Raw genomic sequence first — 21728 nt, forward strand, 5'->3', positions numbered from 1 at the left:
AACCCACTCCAGTATCCCTGCCTGGAGAATCCTACGGACAGAGGAGCCTGGTGGGCTGTGGTCCACAGGGTCCGAGAGAATCAGACACAAATGAAGCGACTTGGCACACACACATTGACAGGCCAATGATCTGAAAGCCAAAGTGACTCCTCTGAAGAGTGACATTTCAGTTGCTAACAATGATTTTATGGTTTTTATATTATGCCCTTTACAGTTGTGGTTATTAATCATTTTTTCCCCTAATTGCGTGATGAGGGAGGTCAGTCTTGAATTATAATGGTAACGATGGGACGTTTTCATTTGAGAGAAATATCTATTGACTGCTTATTGTTTGCCAGGCATCGTCCAGATCAGCACTACCCAATAGAAATACCGTGTGAGCCACCAATGCAGACAACACATGTAACCTGAAAATTTCTAGGAGCCACAATAAAGAAGTATAGAAAGAAACTGGTGAAATTATTAATAATTTTAATAATGTATTTTATTTGATCTGATATGTTTTAAATATCACTTATACTGTAGTACGGGCTTCCCTGGTGGCTCAGTCGGTAAAGAATCTGCCTGCAATGCAAGAGACTTGCGTTCGATTCCTGGGTCAGGAAGATCCCCTGGGGAAGAGAAGGGCAACCCATTCTAGCATTCTTGCCTGGAGAATCCCATGGACAAAGGAACCTGGCAGGCTACAGTCCATGGTGTTGCAAAGAGTCAGACACAAATGAGCAACTAACTATTTATTTTAAACTATAATATAAAGTTATTTATGTGATTTTTTTTTTTAAGAGTGAAAGTGAAGCTGCTCAGTCATGTCCAACTCTTTGTGGTCCCATGGACTGTAGTCTACCAGGCTTCTCTGTCTATGGGATTTCCACTCTTAGTTTCGGACTGAGCCTTTGAAATTTGGTGTGTAACACAGCACATCTGGACTGGAAGTAACCACTTGTTTGTGAGCTAGCTGTGTCTGTGGCTTCCATGTTGGGCAGCATAGCTCTAAACAGAAGTGTTTGCCTGAGACATGGGCAATGAACTATTATTTCGGGCATAAACCACCTTCCCATCTAAAGTTAACTCTTTCACAGTACTAGAATTGCAATCCAATGGCCCAGGGGAGTTAATTCACGAGGTGTTTTGTTTTGTTTTGTTTTTAAACACACAATAGGGAAATTCCATGGTTGTCCAGTGCTTAGAACTAATTGCTTTCACTGCCGAGGACACAGGTTCAATCCCTGGTTGGGTGCAGCCAAAAAAAAAAAGCACAGAGTAAACAGGTAAACAGGTGCTTACATGTTTTTAAACCCTGAGCAAAGCTGTTCCTCATTACCCCCCAAGATTACTCAATATATAAATTGGGGACTATTTCTCCAAGACCCTGATTTTTTTTCTCTTGTGGCTATTCAACTTCAATTGTTTCAGCAAATTTGGGTGTGGAGCTTGCCAGACTTTTCCTATCTCTATATGTCTAGTCAGCTACTTCAGGTTCCTACTTTGTCCCTGACAGTAGTGGGACCTCAGCAGTGGGACTAAGTCTTCTAATCCTCCAGTGGTCCGATTTGGGAACAGACTTTCTCAGAGAAGCGAGCTGAATTGGGAGCCTTGCACAGGACCTCTGCACCCCACCTCCACTATTATTCCTGGTATCAGAGAAAGAGCTCCTTCCTGCCTTATACCTCTACCCATGTGGACCCAGCATGGGTAGGAGGTTCTCTTACCCGGGACTGCTGGTGCTTCTGGTAGAACTCGGTCACATTGAAATCATCCAGGTTGACCAGTAGGCTTTGCTTACACATCTCACAGGTCTTTACAGCACCAAGATCTGCTCCTTAAAATGAAAGAATTTTGTTACACGTAACCCTTTTGGTGTTGACATTTTGAGAGCGAATTTGTATGTGTTAGGAATTCTGAGTTTTGGTGGCCTTTTTATAGTGGGTCATCTTCTGTAGAAAATGACCTTGAACCTGAGAGCTGAAATTTTCTTTGTCATTGTTTTCATTATTATGCAAACTTCCCATGAGTGAAATTCCCGTGACTTTTAAATAACAGGTCTTGCTCTCTGTTTAAATATAAACACATAGGTTCATAAACTTGGAATTACTACATGGAGGCTGAGAGTCTGTGACACACGTGTTTGCCAGAAGAGTGAACATTGGGTCTATGTTACTGATGTTTTTCCTGGTAGATCTAACACAAGCCCAAGCAAATAAATTAGTAAGGACCAAATTGATGGCAGAAGCTATCCTCGACCTATGGCTTAAAAATCTGCCTTATCTTCTGCCTATGTAACTCCCCGATTGAGAAAGTGAGGGACCCCAGGCCCACATGTGGGCTGTGGTATAGCGATATCTGGGTCGAACACTTGAGCCTGAGCTCAGCCTCATTTGGGAAAAGACACAGGAGAAGGCTTCCTTTGTTCCTGGTTTGTTGTTGTTGATTTTTTGTTTTGTTTTTTAATATAGTTATTTATTTGACTGTGCCAGGTCTTACTTGTGGCCTGTGGGACCTTTAGTTGTGGCATGAGAACTCTTAGTTGTGGTGCATGGGATCTAGTTCCCTGACCAGGGATTGAACCTGGGCCCTCTTGCACTGGGAGTACAGTCTTAGCCACTGGACCACCAGGGAGGTCCTCCTGTTTAGTTTTGTTTGATGCGAATTCTAGATCAGCACGTTTCCCCCCCTTTATCCTATTCCTCAGTGCAAAGTGGAAGATGCAGATCTGTGGTTGTTATATCTAAGCAAGTGTGATGCCGTCTGTCCTTTCCCCTGGTGTAGGTGCTGCATTTTGGTTAATGATGTACTGGTGTTTGTTTAATGCTTTAGAAAACAGAGGACTGGGAATTCCCTGGTGGTCCAGTGGTTAGGACTCTATGCTTCCAATGCAGAGGGCCCAGGTTTGATCCCTGGTTGGGAAACTAAGGTCCCACAAGCCACCAGGCACGCCAAAAAAAAAAAAAGAATACAGAAGACTAATCAGTTACTTGAATTTATTTGGTAAAGATAGAGTTTGTACAGTTTTACAATCCAGTTCTACTTTTCCCCAGTGGGGATACAAACAGGTAGTAAATTATAGAGACTTTCAAAAGACAAGGATGAACACTGATCCCTCATCTGCATTTTGATGACTTGATTTTTTTTTTTTTAACAACATTCTGTAATACTTAAGGCTATGGATCATCCCATGTGTCCTCCAGTCTAATCCTGCCTAGCACACCCAGGCCAGAATTGGCATTTACAAGCATTTAGCAGCACTTTCATCACATATCTCATGAGTAACTTTTTCTGTTCTAGATGTTTAATTGGCCCAAATTTCTAGCAAGATAAAGCATTGCACGGCAGGGTCATTAGCTGCTGAGATCCACTTGTTCTTTGCTCTCTGAAGGGCTAGGTTCTCTGCTCACTGTGCAAAGATGCCTTTAAGCAACTCGGGCTGCAGTTGCTACTACTCTCCTCCAGATGTGGAGAAAGGGCCTTGAGGAGAGAAGAGTTAACTGGTTCATCCCGAGTGTTCATTCCCTGATTAAATGGTGTGCTGTGCTTGTTGAGGGGGGGGGCTGGCCACAACCCATGGGGACAGGGTCAAGGTCAAGGTCTCCTGGGTCGTCTAGCACAATGACAACCAAGGAGGACAGCATGGAGGAGAGAAACAGCCTCTGGCTCTAGGGTAAAAAGTTTGCAGAGATGGGGACTCTGAAAGACATAGCAGGTCTTTTCAAAGTAAACTCTTCTTTGCATTGGCGTCCCCCCTTTTTTTTGTTATTCAAGTTGCTCTTGTTCATAAATATTTTAAAGAAACTTCTTGTTCCCTGCCAAGAAAACTACAGCCGACCTACTGACGTGGCTATATTTAGGTTATAACCTCCCCAGGGCGTTGAGAATGGGGACTTCACACCCAGTTACAAGCTCTGTTAGAGACAGAGCTGCCAAAATGAGCACAATGGGAATCTCTTTATCTAATGTAGGGCTAGAAAAATTACATTGGTAGGCTTTTCCTTCCCCTGTTCCAGAAAGGCAGCTTGGCTCAGTTTCTGGGTGTCAAGCCTCTCCACACCTTCTCTCACAAGTCAAAGGAAGCAGGTCTTGCTGGGGGTCTACCAGCTGTCCTGACTGCTGGGTGCTTGCTGAAGTCCAAGCATGGGCCTGTTTGTGGTTCCCTCTTTCCCAAGAGGTAATCTTAGCATCTCTGCTCAGGCCTCAAGCAGGAGTAGAATTTAATAGCACATTCCAGGATTCATCCCTGAGCCTTGAAAAAAAAAAAAAACAAAACAAAACCAAAACCAACTCATTTACCTCCCATAATTTGAAAGCAGCGTTTAGTCCTGATCCTGTCTGTCATGGGCCTCCCAGCAGGAGCCCTGGGCCAGTGCCCCGCTGTTCTCTGTTGTCGGGGCTCGCGGGTCCCACACGGCGGCGTCTCGTGTTAATTACATATCGCGGCACGTATGTCCTTCCGCCTTCCCCACCTACCTGATGTTATTTTCACTTTCAGCCATTTTTTCAGGCACTCCTGATGAACAAACTGCAGGCTTCCCACACAGCCGCATGGCTCCAGGAGAGGGTTGGTGGGGGAACCCCCGGCTATCTGACAGATGCGACACAAGTCTCCCTCCTCCTCGGAATCCTCCTCCAGGAGACTAAAAGGAAAACAAGCGCTCGTCACCAGGAGTCTGCACGTCGGCAGTTTCCACAAATACTAGTTTCCACAAATACTAGCTCCCAGAGCGTCCTTGGGGCCGGGGGAGGGGGGTGGGGGAGGTGGAGGGAGCCTGGAAGGAGGAAGGTTGAGGGAACCTGATCTCCACCGCTGCGCCTTCCTGGGGCTCACCCACTGCTCCCTCCGACCCTGCTGCATGGTCACTGATAATAAGTGCATGGATTCTTGTCAGGCTTCTTTGCAGTTACCAATGGGTGCGAGCTCACCAGGAGAACCCAGCGCTCCTATCGCACAGCTAGAGATTGGGAAAGGACTCCAGAGGGAAGCTGAGCCAGAGGCTAGGAGCCCCTCTCCACACCTCGGCCACTGTGGGGTTTAGCTGGTGTGGTGTGTTAGTGAGTGTTGGGGGGAGGTGAGCGTGGGGGGATTTGTGGTCAGCAGGCCTGGGTTTGAGGCTTCCTTGAGTTTGATGACATGCTGCTTAAGCTTCCCGGGTCTCTGTTTCCTCAAGTGTAAAGCCATGAGGATAATCTGACAACTGCTACCTACTTACAAGGGTGGTAAGGGCAGCCTGGGTGCAGGTGATGGTGATAAGGTGCATCTGAAGCCTGTCGAGCGTTGGCAGGTGCTACTCAGTAGATGCTGGTTGGGATGAATGATGAACCAGTGAACTTGGACCTGAGCTCACCATTACCCTTGCCAGTGAATTATGCCGACATTCCAGAATATAAGATGCTAGTATGTGATGAAGATGGAATTAGTGAAAGTGTAAGCAAACATATTTGTATCTCATAAACAGTAAGTCAGGAATAGCTGGTAGATATTTCTGTAGGGAGGGTTTTGAGAGGCCTAAGGCTATTTTTTTGTGCTTTAGAATCTTCATGGGCCTGGGGACTGTCCGGTCAAGGAAAGGAAAATTGGCTGGAGACTAAAATCAACAGAGAGGAAGAAATAGCCATTGCTCTGGATATAGGAGAGTATGCTCAGTTTCTTAAGAGAATTTTCTCCCCAAGAAAGGGAAGTTCAATGAAAAAGAACAGAATTGCACTGTCTTGTGATAGTCACCAACAAAAGAAGAAATATGCCATGTTTATCAAAAAAAGACTCCCCCAGATAATCTATAGATTCAATGCAATTCCAATGAAAATCCCAACAAGCTGATGCTTAAATGTTTGTATAGTGAAAGATTCTTATGGAACAAAATGGAGAGGGAGGCTTTGCTCTGATAAATTTATAAAGCCGCAGTCACTGAGATGATGTTCTTTAGGGAAAAACAAAAAGGCCAAAAGGACAGAACAGAGAGCCCTGAGACAAGCTTACACACTTATGTTATATGGCAGATGCGGCTCTGCAGGGGGAAGATCCTGGGTGTTCAAAATGCATACCTCACACCACACATTTAATGTCACACTTGAGTCCAAAATTCATTTCACATTAAGTCCTAAGTGTGCAAAGCAAAACTGTAGAGATTTTGGAAAAGAGTAGGTAGAATGTCGCAATGACCCCAGGTTACAAAGGATTTCTTAATTAAGACAGCAAGATACAAATCACAGTCCAAACAGAAGATGGATACAATTGACTACGTTAAAATTAAGAATTTACTTTCCTTAAGAAAACATCAAGAAAGAGGAGATACCAACTCTCAATACAAATTGAGAAAAGATATGTCTAAGATATAACTGTCAAAGGATCAGATTAGTTGCCAGAATATATAATGGGTTCTTTTATATATATATATATATATATATATATATATATATATATGAAGGATTCTTAACATAAAAGAAAAATATTCTAAAAGAAAAATAGGCAGAAGACATAGGTAAGCATTTTGTAAAAGAAGAAAGACAAATGGCTGTTTAACATTTAAAAGAGTCAAGAGGGACTTCCCTGGTGGTCCAGTACTTGACTCATCTCGCAGGGGGCACAGGCTCAGTCCCTGGTGGGGAAGATCCCCTGGAGGAAGAAATGGCAGGCCACTCCAGTATTATTGTCTGGAGAATCCCATGGACAGAGGAGCCTGGAAGGCTTCAGTCCATGGAGATGCAAAGAGTCAGACGCAACTGAAGTGACTTAGCACGCACTGTGCTAAGTGTAACTCATCGAGGCAGTACACATCGTGCATATCATTGTACACGTCGTTGAGACAGTATTTTAACTTGCACAGTGGAAGCTGTGCTACCCACCAGCCCAGCAAGTCCACTCTTACATATATATCCCGGAGGACCCTTCACATGTATGCCAGGCGACGTTCACAAGACTGATCGTGCATCATCGTGCACAGAAAACGGTAGAGGACGCAAACGTCCATTGACTTGTAGTAATTCCTAGGACGAAGTAGTCTGTAGTGGTGAACGCAAATGCATTAAACCCGAAAATATCAACCAGGATGCATCTGCCTAATGATATAAGTGGGAAAAGCAAGTCACAGAAGAACAGCTATTCCATTTCTATGGAGTTCAAAAATAATAGAAACATTTCTACAGGTTCAAAAATATACACAGTGTGTTGTTTAGGAGTGCATATACTCATATGGTGAAGCCATAAGGCAAAAAACTTCCAACAGCAAGATAAAAAGCAAAGGAATTATAAATTCAATGTAAGAATGCTTTCCAGGGGCAAACAGTCAGACATGACTGAGCACTTCACACACACACACACACACACACACACACACACACACACACACGGGGTGTTAGGAGGGAGAAGATGAAGGGAGGACATGAGGAAGTAGGGTGGGTGAGGGGCTCACAAGCTCCAGTGAGTTTCTGTCTGCTGGAAGGTGGTCATACAGATGCCTAGGTTTTGTTCTAATTCTCTGCTGCTGCTAAGTCCCTTCAGTCGTGTCCGACTCTGTGTGACCCCACAGACGGCAGCCCATCAGGCTCCCCCGTCTCTGGGATTCTCCAGGCAAGAACACTGGAGTGGGTTGCCATTTCCTTCTCCAGTGCATGAAAGTGAAAAGTGAAAGGGAAGTCGCTCAGTCGTATCCAACTCTTCGAGACCCCATGGACTGCAGCCCACCAGACTCCTCCGTCCATGGGATTTTCCAGGCAAGAGTACTGGAGTGGGGTGCCATTGCCTTCTCTAATTCTCTAGATGTGTGCAAATGTTATATACTTATTTGTATGTATCTAACTAGTCAAGGGAAAAGTTTAAAGAGTGTAAGAGGCATTGAGAAACGGGCTTGAAATCTTAAAATAAGGCATATTATAAAATATGACCATGTTTACTAAAAATTGCATTTATATGCAAAGACCAAAGACTGGAAACAAAGTTTTTCACAATGCTTTTCTCTGGATTATAGGGTTATTGGTTATTCTTTTAAGTCTGTATTTTTAATATTTTCCAAAATGAATGCTTTTCAAATAATTAGAACAGCATAAGGTTTATTATATACAGAAAAAGAGAGTGTCTGATAAACACAGTGCACAAATAACAGCTGTTTAATACATTACTACCCCTAGACGTAGATGCATTTTTAACAGAAGTCATTTTTCACCCAAAGGTGTTGCTTTGGGATGATGGAAATCCAGACCCCTGACAAGTGGGTTTAAAAATGTGTTTGGGGGTAGGTGAGGATGGATTGGTGCTGAGACCTTTTGGCCCTTAACCCTGGGTCAGTCTTTTGGTAGTTTGATATGAAAACAAAAAAAAAGTGCCACTGACAAGGAAGGTAACTTCATCCCCGCAGTTGGAGAAGAGCTATAGGAGTATGTGTGCATTCTAAGTCTTAAGTCTTATCTTTTCCTCCTTTTTGCACTCAAATTCACTGCCATGGAATTTTCTCACTTGCAAATGAATACTAATAAGTTAATGGCCCAGTGAGCCATACTAACACACGAGAAAGAGGGCTTGCCTTCAAAGAACCACTTTCCAGATCAGTAAGCCAACATCAAGGCATGGTAACCCCTAGGAGGAGTGAAATGGTCGAATCCTGACATGATGCTTAATGATGGCTTTAAAAAGTATCACATTTCATAGTTGTGAAATATCCCCAAATCATCTCACAAGAAAGGAGATATCAAAGAAAAGAGCAATTCAAAAAAGATCTGATTTCTCTCTTTCTCATGCATGAGAAACAGCACAGAAAATGGAAGCAGTGGTCACCCCAGCGTGGCCCTTCAGAGAACTGAGGTAACTATGGTAACTGTTTGAGACTGGCCTTGTAGTTTGGAAGATTCAAATTCTAGAACTGTTGGTTGGATTTGCCCAGAGTCCCATGGGGGAGAGCTGGTGAACTTCAAGTGCTGAGTGGCTCCTTCTCTGGGGAGATAGCAACCTTTTCGTAAAAATCTCTAATTGCTGGGGGTGAGCGGGTGGGTAAGGGAAAGCCATGTATAACAGTCAAAAACGCTTGGGATTCCCTGGCTGTCCAGTGGTTAGGACTTGGTGCTTCCACTGCAGGCGGCATGGGCTCAATTCCTGGTCAGGAAAGTAAGTTACTGCAAGATATGCAATGCAGCCGAAAGACGTGCTATCTGGCAAACTTGCCTTTCTTACAGTTATAGCATGCAAGGGAAAAAAACACTTTGGGAATACTGAAGACATTGGGCTGGAACACAGAATGTTTCTTTGTAAAGATATATATTTTAAAAGCAACAAAATAGACAATTTTCTTGAAAGAAGCATCATTAAAATGTCAAGGAAGGGCTTACCTGTGATTTAAAATCCCATGAACACTGAAATCAGATTGATTATATTCTTTGTAGCGAAAGATGGAGAAGCTCTATACAGTCAACAAAAACAACACCGGGAGCTGACTGTGGCTCAGATCATGAACTCCTTATTGCCAAATTCAGACTTAAATTGAAGAAAGTAGGGAAAACCACTAAACCATTCAGGTATGACCTAAATCAAATCCCTTATGATTATACAGTGGAAGTGAGAAATAGATTTAAGGGCCTAGATCTGATAGATAGAGTGCCTGATGAACTATGGACTGAGGTTCGTGACATTGTACAGGAGACAGGGATCAAGACCATCCCCATGGAAAAGAAATGCAAAAAAGCAAAATGGCTGTCTGGGGAGGCCTTACAAATAGCTGTGAAAAGAAGAGAAGCGAAAAGCAAAGGAGAAAAGGAAAGATATAAGCATCTGAATGCAGAGTTCCAAAGAATAGCAAGAAGAGACAAGAAAGCCTTCCTCAGCGATCAATGCAAAGAAATAGAGGAAAACAACAGAATGGGAAAGACTAGAGATCTCTTCAAGAAAATCAGAGATACCAAAGGAATATTTCATGCAAAGATGGGCTCGATAAAGGACAGAAACGGTATGGACCTAACAGAAGCAGAAGATATTAAGAAGAGGTGGCAAGAATACACAGAAGAACTGTACAAAAAAGATCTTCATGACCCAGATAATCACAACGATGTGATCACTCACCTAGAGAAGTGAAGTGGGCCTTAGGAAGTATCACTACGAACAAAGCTAGTGGAGGTGATGGAATTCCAGTTGAGCTATTTCAAATCCTGAAAGATGATGCTGTGAAAGTGCTGCACTCAATATGCCAGCAAATTTGGAAAACTCAGCAGTGGCCACAGGACTGGAAAAGGTCACTTTTCATTCCAATCCCAAAGAAAGGCAATGCCAAAGAATGCTCAAACTACTGCACAATTGCACTCATCTCACATGCTAGTAAAGTAATGCTCAAAATTCTCCAAGCCAGGCTTCAGCAATACGTGAACCATGAAATTCCAGATGTTCAAGCTGGTTTTAGAAAAGGCAGTGGAACCAGAGACCAAATTGCCAACATCCGCTGGATCACTGAAAAAGCAAGAGAGTTCCAGAAAAACATCTATTTCTGCTTTATTGACTATGCCAAAGCCTTTGACTGTGTGGATCACAATAGACTGTGGAAAATTCTGAAAGAGATGGGAATACCAGACCACTTGACCTGCCTCTTGAGAAACCTATATGCAGGTCAGGAAGCAACAGTTAGAACTGGACATGGAACAACAGACTGGTTCCAAATAGGAAAAGGAGTATGTCAAGGCTGTATATTGTCACCCTGCTTATTTAACTTATATGCAGAGTACATCATGAGAAACGCTGGGCTGGAGGAAGCACAAGCTGGAATCAAGATTGCCGGGAGAAATATCAATAACCTCAGATATGCAGATGACACCACCCTTATGGCAGAAAGTGAAGAGGAACTCAAAAGCCTCTTGATGAAGGTGAAAGTGGAGAGTGAAAAAGTTGGCTTAAAACTCAACATTCAGAAAACGAAGATCATGGCATCTGGTCCCATCACTTCACGGCAAATAGATGTGGAAACAGTGGGAACAGTGGCTGACTTTATTTTTCTGGGCTCCAAAATCACTGCAGATGGTGACTGCAGCCATGAAATTAAAAGACGCTTACTCCCTGGAAGGAAAGTTATGACCAACCTAGATAGCATGTTGAAAAGTAGAGACATTACTTTGCCAACAAAGGTCCGTCTAGTCAAGGCCGTGGTTTTTCCAGTGGTCATGTATGGATGTGAGAGTTGGACTGTTTAGAAGGCTGAGTGCCAAAAAATTGATGCTTTTGAACTGTGGTGTTGGAGAAGACTCTTGAGAGTCCCTTGGACTGCAAGGAGATCCAACCAGTCCATTTTGAAGGAGACCAGCCCTGGGATTTCTTTGGAAGGAATGATGCTCAAGCTGAAACTCCAGTACTTTGGCCACCTCATGCGAAGAGTTGACTCATTGGAAAAGACTCTGATGCTGGGTGGGATTGGGGGTAGGGGGAGAAGGGGACGACAGAGGATGAGATGGCTGGATGGCATCACTGACTCGATGGACGTGAGTCTGAGTGAACTCCGGGAGTTGGTGATGGACAGGGAGGCCTGACGTGCTGCGATTCATGGAGTCGCAAAGAGTCGGACACAACTGAGTGACTAAACTGAACTCAACCTTTTTAGGAAAGCACTGCTTTTTGGCATTAGAGAAATGGAATTTTAAAAATATAGATGCATATTCATACATTTATGAAAACCCCTCACCTTTCTTGTATTTTCTTGAGTTTCTCAGGATCCGTCTTCATTTTAGGGGCTCCCTTTGCTTTGGTAAAGCCAGAGAACTCCATTCCGCTTCCATTCTCATTTTGGTTTGGGAACTCAGACCCAGCAAAGAATGTAAAAGGTCTGTTTTCTTGCAGAGACCGCGCCACGTGCAAGTGGCCTTGTACATTCATTCCTGATGGGGAGGAGCTGGAAGACTCCATCAAGGACAGGTTGCCCTGAGGATTCGGCAAGAGACCGTCTGTATATAAGGGAGCCTCCTGAGCCGGGCTTGTTGAAGTAACATCTTCTGCTCCCCTGACATCAAGGTCATGTGCACTGTCTACTGGAAGGTAACTGCAGTTTTCAGCACCAGCAAGTAGATTCCTGTTTCTAATGGGGGACAGTGGTTGATGACCGCTAAACCTGGAACTTCCCTCCGAGTCTGAACTGGGAACTAAGGTAGATGATGGGGGCAGGTCTGCCAGAGTATCATCTCTCAGAGTGAAATGTGTGACTGATCCAGGCATGTTATGGGACAAATTCACTGATGATCTTGGAGCCATTGGTCTACCAGCAAGGAAAGAATCAAGAGGGTTACTAGACTCACTTAAATAGGCCTGACAGTCTCTTTCATAAGCATGGGTTCCAGGCCTCTCTTCCATAGAGATACCATCACGGGATTCATTTTCAGCATTGATGTCATCCTCCAGGCTGGGTTCGGATTGGGTGTCCCATGAATGAGAGGCCTTTTTCTCACTTTCACAGTCACTGCTGTCTTTTCCTTTAATAGATCCCCCATCAGAGAGCCCAGGGTCTTGGGACATCCTTTGCCCGACAGAAGATTGCTCTGTCACTGGCTCCATCGCATTGCTAATTCTTAAGGAGCCATGGCTGGCCTCACTTCTCCTTATAGAATTCGCTCTGCAGTGTGCAGGATTTTCTTCAGAGTTTTTATTTTTGGCCTGAGTGGCCAGTGTCCCAAGGAATCTACTTCTCTTATGACTGGAAGGAGAACGGGGCGGGTGCATGCCAGCCATCAAAAGTTCTTCCTCCATGTGGGTTTCCTCTTCTGTGTCATCATGTTCACCTCCAGGGTTTGAGGATAAAATGGAATAGAAGTCTTTGTCTCTGAACCGAAACGTGGTCCTTCTCGGCCCTCCCAGGGTGCTGGCTACAAGTGGTGGCCCCAAGGACTCATCCAACTCTTGGGGACTGTGTGTTCCTTGGAAGGCCTGGGGCAGGGCTGAGTGTGGCGTGCTCTGGGAGTGCGTGCCTGTGTCTCCTTTTCTGGCTCGTTCAGTGCGGGAGTTTTCCATCACCATTATTACTTGTGAAGATGGGACCAAGTTTCTTCTCTCTTGAGTGGGCCTCTTCAGCTTGGTGTCACTTGCCCATGCTGGATGTTCTTGTTGAACTATTGGATCTGCATTGAGAAAAGACAAGCTTAATCATTTTACTGTAGGTGCTCGTGGATGCAAGACCTCTTAATACCAAGTGGGAGGGTCCTATAAGGCAACCAACAAGCCCTGGAGAGGAAAACGGACGTGGTTAAAGTGGCTGGAGGTACTGAAAGTGTCCAGGAGAGTCCGCCTCAGTTTAAAAGTAAAGTGTGAGTCAATCAGTCGCGTCTGACTCTTCGCGATCCCGTGGACTGTAGCCCACCAGGCTCCTCTGTCCATGGCCTCACTTTACCACCTACAAATTCTGTTTTGCATACTTGTGGAGCTCAGGTTGGTCCTGGGGCAGCAGAGTGACCCTGAGGATACAGATCTTTTCTGCAGAAGCTCTTGGAAGACTGTCCAGCCCCCACATCAGTCAGGGCTGATGATGAGTAAAACCTCTCATTCAATATGAATATGATTTTCATATTCATACCTGTATTTGTTGAGAAGGAAAACCAGCGGTCCAGGAATGATTATTACAGAAACTACCAGCGCTGACCCATCCCAATTCATTCAACATACATTCATACTCCTGCTTCACACGCAGCTTCACAGAACCTTAAGAAATGCATGGTCCACTGTGGCAGATTGGAGGAAGGCTCTAGAAACTGGTGTCCCATTAAATTGATGATTGTGGTTACGTTTACTATTCCCTGCAGATAAAAATCATAACTCTCTCATGAAATCATGATCTCCCCTTTGTCACTAGCCCCTAATCAGTTTGTGACCTCTGGCTATGATAGAATTCCTCTCCATTGTCTCCTGAATCTGAAGTATAGGGAGGTGTAGAAAGAGTCGGGTGAGTGCCCAAATGGGTGGAATCCTCTGAGGGTGAAATGGTTTCATTTACAAGGTAAATGGTTAAAATTTACCTTGTAAAATTAGTGAATAAGCACAATTTATTGAGGGCAGCATGCTAACTGTGCTATATACATTAGGAAGTCCCATAACTTGCCAAGATCCTATTTCCAGTAAATGATGGAGTGAACATTTGAATTCAGGTCTGCCTGATGCTGCAGTTTGTCTCCATAACCACTACCCTGTGTTGCTCCTGAAGAAACAATTTCCTTGTGAAAATAAGAATCTACTTCATTCATCACGTGTGAACTGCTGAGCATTTTTACCCTCGTAGTGTGGATAGAACACTGGACCTACTTCTCCGATTCCACTTACCTGTGTTCCCTCCTGCCATCAGCCCTCCTCCCACCCCACCCTCCCCTCCCCTGTTCCCCTCCCTGCTGTCTTGCAGGGTCTGGTGAGGCGCTATTTCCTTATCCTTCTAAAGCAATTCACCCTGTAGGGTGGCCAGGACTCCACAGCTTTAGGAAGGCCTGTGCGGTAACAGCTCAGGCAGGCAAAATGCAAATCCTCTGAGTGTGCAGCTTAGCTAAAGGCCAACTCCATACAGTCTTGCTTTAATGGAGCTCCCAGGGAGCACCAGTCCTGGTCCCTCTGTAAGCCTCTTTTCACTGTGAACCGCATGGGACACTCGGGGACACAGTGAGAATCTTTACTCATTGGCTCTTCTGGAAATCAGTTAAGCTTTCCTATCAGGCTCCCCCTGGGTTTTATAAACCCCAGTAAGAGACGAAGCAGTGATTCTAGGATGCTCTGGTATGTGGCTGTGGATATAAAGGAGTGGAGCTGTGTTTCCACCCAGGCTGGGCTGATGGCTTTTTAAAGAACAAATGCTTCTGCGAAGTGATCTGAGTTCTCCTGATATATGTATCTGTTGTTGTGCTTGTGTTCAGTCGAGTCTGACTCTTCATGACCCCTGGACTATAGCCCACCAGGCTCCTCTGTCCATGGGATTTCCTAGGCAAGAATACTGGAATGGGTTGCCATTTCCTCCTCCAGGGGATCTTCCCAACCCAGGGATCGAACTCACATCTCTTGTGTCTCCTGCATCAGCAAGCAGATTCTTTACCACTGTGCCACCATATGTGTGTATGTATAAATATATACATATACATATATATATATATATTACATGTACACACTGCTATTTTTATTTATTTTTGGCTGCACTGGGTCTTCACTGCTGCATGTGGGCCTTCTCTGGATGTGGCAAGCAGGGGCTACTCTCTAATTGCGGGACGTGGACTTCTCATTGTGGTGGCTTCTCTTGTTCCAGAGCATAGGCTCTAGGGCTTGTGGGCTCAGTAGTTGTGGCACATGGGCTTAGTTGCTCAGTGCCGTATGGAATCTTTCTGGACCAGGAATCAAACCTGTGTCCCCTGTGTTGGCAAGTGGATTTTTATCCACTGTCCCACCAGCCAAGTCCATATATATGGTGGGTTTTTTTTTGTATATATATATATATATATTTTTTTTTTTTTGAGAAAAAGGTAGTACGGTGGATTCAGAAGTATAGTCTTCAGTTGGTTACTTTTCATTTTGAATGTGACTGGAGAAGGAAATGGCAACCCACTCCAGTATTCTTGCCTGGATAATCCCATGGACAAAGGAGCCTGGCGGGCTACAGTCCATGGGGTAGCAAAGAGGCGGACACGAACTGAAGTGACTGAGCACAAGGGCCTCAGAGATTAGCTAGCAAGTGCTGAGACCTGAATCTTCTGGTTGTGAACACACAGAGCAGCTCCTCTGCCCTGAGTCTGTTTAGTTCAGGCTCCGGGAGATGCCCCCACCCCCCCACCCCCAATAGGCTATCAGCTAGCTAGCTAGATAACAAGAATCTGCTTGAGTGGCTTCTGAAACCCAGAAACTGGAAACAGCAGGAGCCACATCTTATTTCACGGAAGCCACTGACACTGGCCTCTGGGGCAGGAGGGAGCTGCAGGCTAAGTGCTGCCCTGCAGAGCGTGCAGATTCCAGAAACGCCAGGGAGTGCGTCTCCACCCTTCCTCACCATCCCAGCAGCCTTCCTCTTTAAAAATTCAGTCCCTGTGTGTTTCCCCTAAAGGTGGCAGACTGTGCTATTCTATGTTTATGCTGGTTTAACCCTTTTTCTTGTGTCTATCAAATAGGGAGCAGATTTCATAGCTCCAGGCCTGGGATGACCCCTAGACTGCCTATGTCCAGGGATGTAGTCTTCGCAGCTCAGGCCTTGCAGATGCTGCTGAGGCCTCTCTGAGGCCCTGCATGGGCTCCAGCTGTGAGCGGAAAGCCTGCTGTTTCCAGGAGCCCAACTAGGTGCGACTGTACGTTGTAGGTGCAACGAGATGAAACCAGAAAAAGCACCTCTCTGCCCGAAGGCTGTGGCTTTGTTCTAGACTTCTACATGTGCTTGACCAACAGTTTTCATCTGTTTTGACAGCCATAAACTTTTAACTGTTTTCCTCTGGTTAATAAAAGTAGTTGATATTTATTGTAGAAAACTTGGGAGACACACAAGAGGATGAAGAAGAAGTGAAAATCACCAAGTATCTGAAACTCAGAGGAACATCGCTGCTGTTCTGGAATTCAGAGGTGGGTTGCAAACTCAAGACCCCGGGCTACTTTTATTCTGCAGTTGCCTGTTTGAACACTGAGTTACTTGCCTTCAGGCGGAGTGTGTCTGGTGGACTGCAAGCATCCTAGCCGGTGTTAGGTACCTCTGCCCTTCCCACCTGTTCCCTGAAGACATTTGAATTTACAACCCAGGGCTTGCTTATCTAGAAATACTATTTTTAAAAACAAAATTGGGTATTTGGGCATATACACTTTTATGTCCTGCTTTCTTTCCCTAAACATTTTTATTGTGAGCATTATCTCCTGCCATTAATTGTTCTTTAAGAACATGATAATGATTCTACTCTAAGGGTACATTATACAAACCCTTCCCCCTGTTGTTGGGTATGTAGATTGTTTCCAGATTTTTGCTGCCACAAATCACACCATGATAGACATCCTCGCTCATACCTCCTAGACTGCAGATCTTATTTTCTTAGAATAGATTCACAGGAGTGGAATTGCAAGCTCTCTAAAGACAAGGACACAGGTTGCCAAATTCCAGTTTGGCCCAAGTGACCCTCCAGGTAGGATACGAAAGCATCTCTCCTAACTGTGGTGGTTCCTGGGAGTGTAGCTGCGGGCTTGGCATAGCACCTGAGTATCTGTACCTGGAAAATCTTAGTAGTTTCACTATCAGTATTGAGCAGTATTTTTTATATAATTTTGTTTACTCTATTTATTTATTTTTATATTTGTGCTGGGTATTCCCTGCTGTGTGGGCTTTTGTCTAGCTGGGGTGAGCAGGGGCAACTCTCTAGTGGGCGGTGCGTGGGCGTTTGTTGCAGAGCACGTGCTCCAGGGTGCACAGGCTTCAGTAACTGGGGCACACTGGCTCAGTTGCTCTGCAGCCTGTGGGATCCTCCTGGATCAGGGATCAAACCCATGTCTTCCGCATTGGCAGGTGAATTTTTCACCATTGAACCACCAGAGAAGTCGTTGAGCATTATTCTAAAAAAAGACCTTAGCCCATTTGGTAGGCCAAATTTCTCTCTTGTAAATTTACATTTACTACTGAGTGAGCTTGAACTTTTTACCCCCCTCCCCAGACTTTATTAACCACCTGTATTATTTCTTCTGTGAAACTGTCTGCAGTGCCTCTTCCCCGGTTTTCCTATTAGGTATTCATGTTTTCCTTATTGATTTGTAAGCGCTTTCAATATATTAGCTCTCTGTCACATTTGCTTTGGATCTCTTGCTGACACAATTCAAACATCTGGCTCCTACTCCAACTTATGCAAACTACTTTATTATATTTATTCATTTATTTTTTTGCAAACTGCTTTGGAATGTGAAAAAAAAAAAAAAAAGGACCAGAGGCAAGATAAGGAGTCAGGGGTATAATAGAAGATCAGGACAAATTCTCAGTGAATCTCAGGATAATGGAAAGTATCTTCTGGGCACACGTGGAGGATTAGATGAGACTCGTGGGTCAAGGAATGTTTGATACACGGGGAACCTCACCTTCCAAACAGCAGTCTAGAGTTCACTGAGGACTGTCGGGGAGATGGCAGGAGAAACTAGTGGTAGTTGAGTTCCCGCAATATTCAAGTGCTGCTGAGAATAGCACTTCCTTTCGTTATTCTAGCAAGGTAGATTTCATTATCCTTATTTTAAAACATGGGCACTGTAACCCAGACTGGCTTCTTGACCACCCCAGGCTGCACCACTGGGAGGATGGAGGGCTGGGATTAGCAGTGAGCTCTGCCCTTCCTGCCAGGAGGCATTAGATCACTGGGGGCCTCTGGACATTGAGCTGTTACAGAGTCACATGTGCTCCAATCTCCCCTAACTTCAAGCCATCCGAGTACATGTTCTATATTTACTTGTGTCCACCACAGTACATATCATACTTTTAAGTAAAGGCTCCTGCGTTCAGTGGGTGGTGCGGAAAGGTGATGCTCAGTGGCTCCTCCAAGGGGACGAAACAGGTGCTTGGCTGGCAAGGTGAGCTGTCAAGCGTCCCTTTCCTTGACCCCCAAGGGGGCTCCTTAGGACCTACTCCTCCTTTCCTTTGCCACCGCAGGAGAGGACAGCGTGGTTAGCCGAGCAGCGTGGCTCGGGCCTTGGGATGAATGCTCAGGACCAAAAGAGGAGGTGTCGGCCAAACCAGTGTTTTGAAATAAAGCCTATATCTGCCTCTATGTTATTTCTTACACGCTAAGATCTTGACACCTTGGATCAGAAGGGAGAAAATCTCTGGGGGAGGTGAGTTGTCTGCCATCCACAGACCTCTATCCTGCCCTCCTGGGAGGTAGGTGGGGAATTGCGGCGGGGTGAGACATCCTCAGAGCTGGAAACTGCTTCTCTACCCACCCCCTCCCCCACCCACCCCCATACCTACCACCCACCACCAAAATACCCTCTCCAGAAGCCTAACGGTGGGCATCCACTCAAAACCTTACATGGTCTTGCTTATGGAGTAATGGCAGAGAAAATGAAAACTCTCCCCGCCCTGCCTTTGCCTGCCAGCCTCCCTCAGAGAAGGAAACTGGATCCAATAGTTTGTTTTTAAAACCTTTTAAGTATTTCATTATAAAGTACACTCTCTTCACACAAAAAGCACACGGAATTCACCATGTAATAGTGTAAATCAGTCTCTGAGGTCAGAGATGTATGAGCATCCTCACCTATTCCCCTGAGGGCAGGTACCTTCCCAGGCCGCTGCAGTTTCTGTCTGCTTCTGTCCCCAGACAATCGTGGGCTCTGCGTCTCTGGGCTGACTGTCAGTCTCCCCAGGTTTGGCCTCCTCTTCCTTGATAAAATCTGTGGTGCCTCGGCTGCTGAAAAGTGCAAAATCTTTTCAATAATTTTGTATAGGAAAACATCTTTGTAGAAAGACTGCTCAGAGGGCCTGTGGTGGGGAAGGCGGTTAGGGGAATAAAAAAAAAAAAAAAAAACAGGAGGTGAGGGAGAAGCTGGATTTGAAACCTGGCTCTATGATCTTGTAACCACATGGGCTTGGACAGATCACTTCCGGAAGCCTCAGTTTTCCCCACCTGTGACATGGGAATAATAATACCTACTTCACAAGACTGTGATCACCATTCATGAACACCCCCTGACACCTGCCATGTGGATTCTGAAGGGGGTCCTTCCTTTTGCTAAGAAGTTTCTAGCTTCCAGTTCATAGATATTGGGATGGGCCTGCTGGTGAAACCATCGAGAGCCTTTATCTTTGGGACACACAAAGCCCAGCTCCCCATGTCCTCATCCAAACTTGAATCACAGTCTGTTCTGCACCTAGATATTCATATCCTCAGGTTGCTTATTAGCAACTAATATGGCCTTCCAGAAAGAGTCCAAGCATCTGGGGACCTTTTTTTTTTTTTTTGCCTGTGTGTTATCCACCACTGGGTGGCGGGGAGGGAGAGGGTGTTGATACATTCCCAGGAAGACAGTAACTGAAGTGCCAATTCTAACTGAGTTCCCGGTAATATGTTTTTTTTTTTAAGTCACATTTTGAATTAGGTTGCTAATTGGTATGAATAATCTCAAGTTTCCTCTTCACATGTATTAAGTCTCAGTGCATATGAGCTTGGGAAAAGAGTTTTGTTGTTTTCCACGCATCTCTACAAGTTCTCAAGTTCACAGGCAGTTAGATGGTGAATTTCTAGATGAAATGCTTCCAGGAGAATTTGCCTGGCTCATCTCCTCTTGGACAGTTCAGAACTTTCACAAATAGCCAGCAGCCAAGGGGGAGGGAGGGTAAAGCTGGGAAGGGTCTCTGAGTCGTATGCGCGAGAACAGCCTTCCTTGGCACATGAAGACAACTGGATTTATGTCCCACGGTGTAAGTTGTGGTTATGTGGGTCTTTTAAAATCAGATTGAGGAAAGGAATGGAAGTTCTCCTTGGCTGCCCGTGAAGCCTGGTTTAAAACAATGATTAGCTACAGCTTACTTTCCCTGACAGGCCCTCGTCAGGGAACTTGCTAGAAGGGGGAGCTGCTGGTGGCGTGGGTTCCAGCTGAGGGCACGTCGGTGGAGCCCAGAGAGACTGTGGGCATGATCAGAAAGAGAATTCTCCAGAAAATGAGAATACATTCTTTGGAGGGTGTAGGATGGTGATTAGATAGGATCTCACTAAGTTGGGAGAGAGGAGGGTGAGAGAGAGGGATGGAGGGCTTAACAGTAAGGGATCCTGCCCTCCTACCCCAGGAGCTGCATTCCTCTGGCCCATAGGCTTCTCTCCATCACTTGGGGCCTTATTCCTCTGCAGCTCTCAGAAGTCATCAACTGCCCCCTGCCTAGCACCTGACAGATGGGTGCGGCTGGGCAGGGAAGCAGCAGGATCATTCTTTACTGAAGAGGAAACAGGAGGAGGACCAGGGAAGGGGCAGGCTTGGGGCACAGGCCAAGTCCAGTGGATATTCAGGACCTGGCTCAAAGGTCCTTTTTATGAGGATTTTACTTTGATTTCCAGCCGAATATTCAGATTTCCTTCACACCCCAGGCAGCAGCCCTCCTGCTCCCCCACTCCATCCACACCCCTACGCCCCCTGTCTCCCAGAGGGCCTTTTTCCTCCAGCCTGCACTAGCTTGCTCCAGCCAGCAGGTCCCTGGAGGCCTGTTTCCTGTGTTGGCCAGAACTTTCAGGGTCCTTAGGGCATTTAGTATTTAAATATTCCAAGATTGCCTCAGAATTGTGTCTTTTCTCTCCAACTAGACTGTAAGCTCCTTAAGGATGAGGACCCTGTCTTAGCCAGCCTGTGTGTTTTCTCAAACTCTCTTGCAGGACAAGTAATAATCACTTAGTATGGTTTATAGGGCTTGAGAAGATGCATTCAGCTGAAAACTATGGGTAATTCCAAAAGTAGAACCATTTTTTCCCTTGTGCTGAACACCCAAGATAACAGATTAGTCTGTTTTGTTCAAAAGAGTACTTTCTTCAAAGCATCAGCTCTCTTAAGTGATTTCCAGAATGATTTCCATAACCATGTCTCCTCTAATTGAGTTATCAGCAAACTAAAGTAATAAAACTGAAAAAACTAGAGATTGTTTGACCAGGTCTGGCAGTGAAGAAAACACTGCTGGTAATGAAGCCAGATTCTTCTGACTTTGGGCATTTGTATCTCAGTATCTGCAACTGTAAAATGGGAATATTCGCATCCTTTTGAGTTATCGTGAGGTTTAGCAATAATGTAGGTAAATGGTCTAACTCAGTGTCTGGTGCTTATTACCTGCTAAAAATGGTAACTGCTGCTT

The 21728-nt window shown here is 45.1% G+C and overlaps 1 protein-coding gene and 1 non-coding gene across 10 annotated transcripts in view; one reads left to right on the forward strand and one right to left on the reverse strand.

The window, feature by feature from the left end:
• Positions 1–21728, reverse strand: part of MARCHF10 (membrane associated ring-CH-type finger 10) — a 100983-nt gene that overhangs the window by 16259 nt on the left and 62996 nt on the right. For 6 of the 9 annotated variants that reach the window (XR_003030706.2, XM_024980355.2, XM_005220912.5 and 3 more), the window contains 4 exons: positions 19153–19305; positions 11631–13053; positions 4459–4625; positions 1710–1819 (listed from right to left, as the gene is read on the reverse strand). Coding sequence is in view for 7 of the 9 variants with exons in the window: in XM_024980355.2 (XP_024836123.1) it covers positions 1710–1819; positions 4459–4625; positions 11631–13053; positions 19153–19305 (1853 nt within the window). In the remaining 2 variants the exon portion in view is untranslated. Of the gene's footprint in view, positions 1–488; positions 612–1709; positions 1820–4458; positions 4626–11630; positions 13054–19152; positions 19306–21728 lie in introns of those variants that run through there. The other 3 variants (XR_009491557.1, XM_015458885.3, XM_059878198.1) reach the window with 2 other exon arrangements.
• Positions 2834–2906, forward strand: TRNAW-CCA (transfer RNA tryptophan (anticodon CCA)). Its single transcript has one exon. It is a non-coding gene; the product is annotated as a tRNA-Trp (tRNA).

The sequence above is a fragment of the Bos taurus genome, chromosome 19, assembly GCF_002263795.3.
Source record: "Bos taurus isolate L1 Dominette 01449 registration number 42190680 breed Hereford chromosome 19, ARS-UCD2.0, whole genome shotgun sequence".
Taxonomy (NCBI): domain Eukaryota; kingdom Metazoa; phylum Chordata; class Mammalia; order Artiodactyla; family Bovidae; genus Bos; species Bos taurus.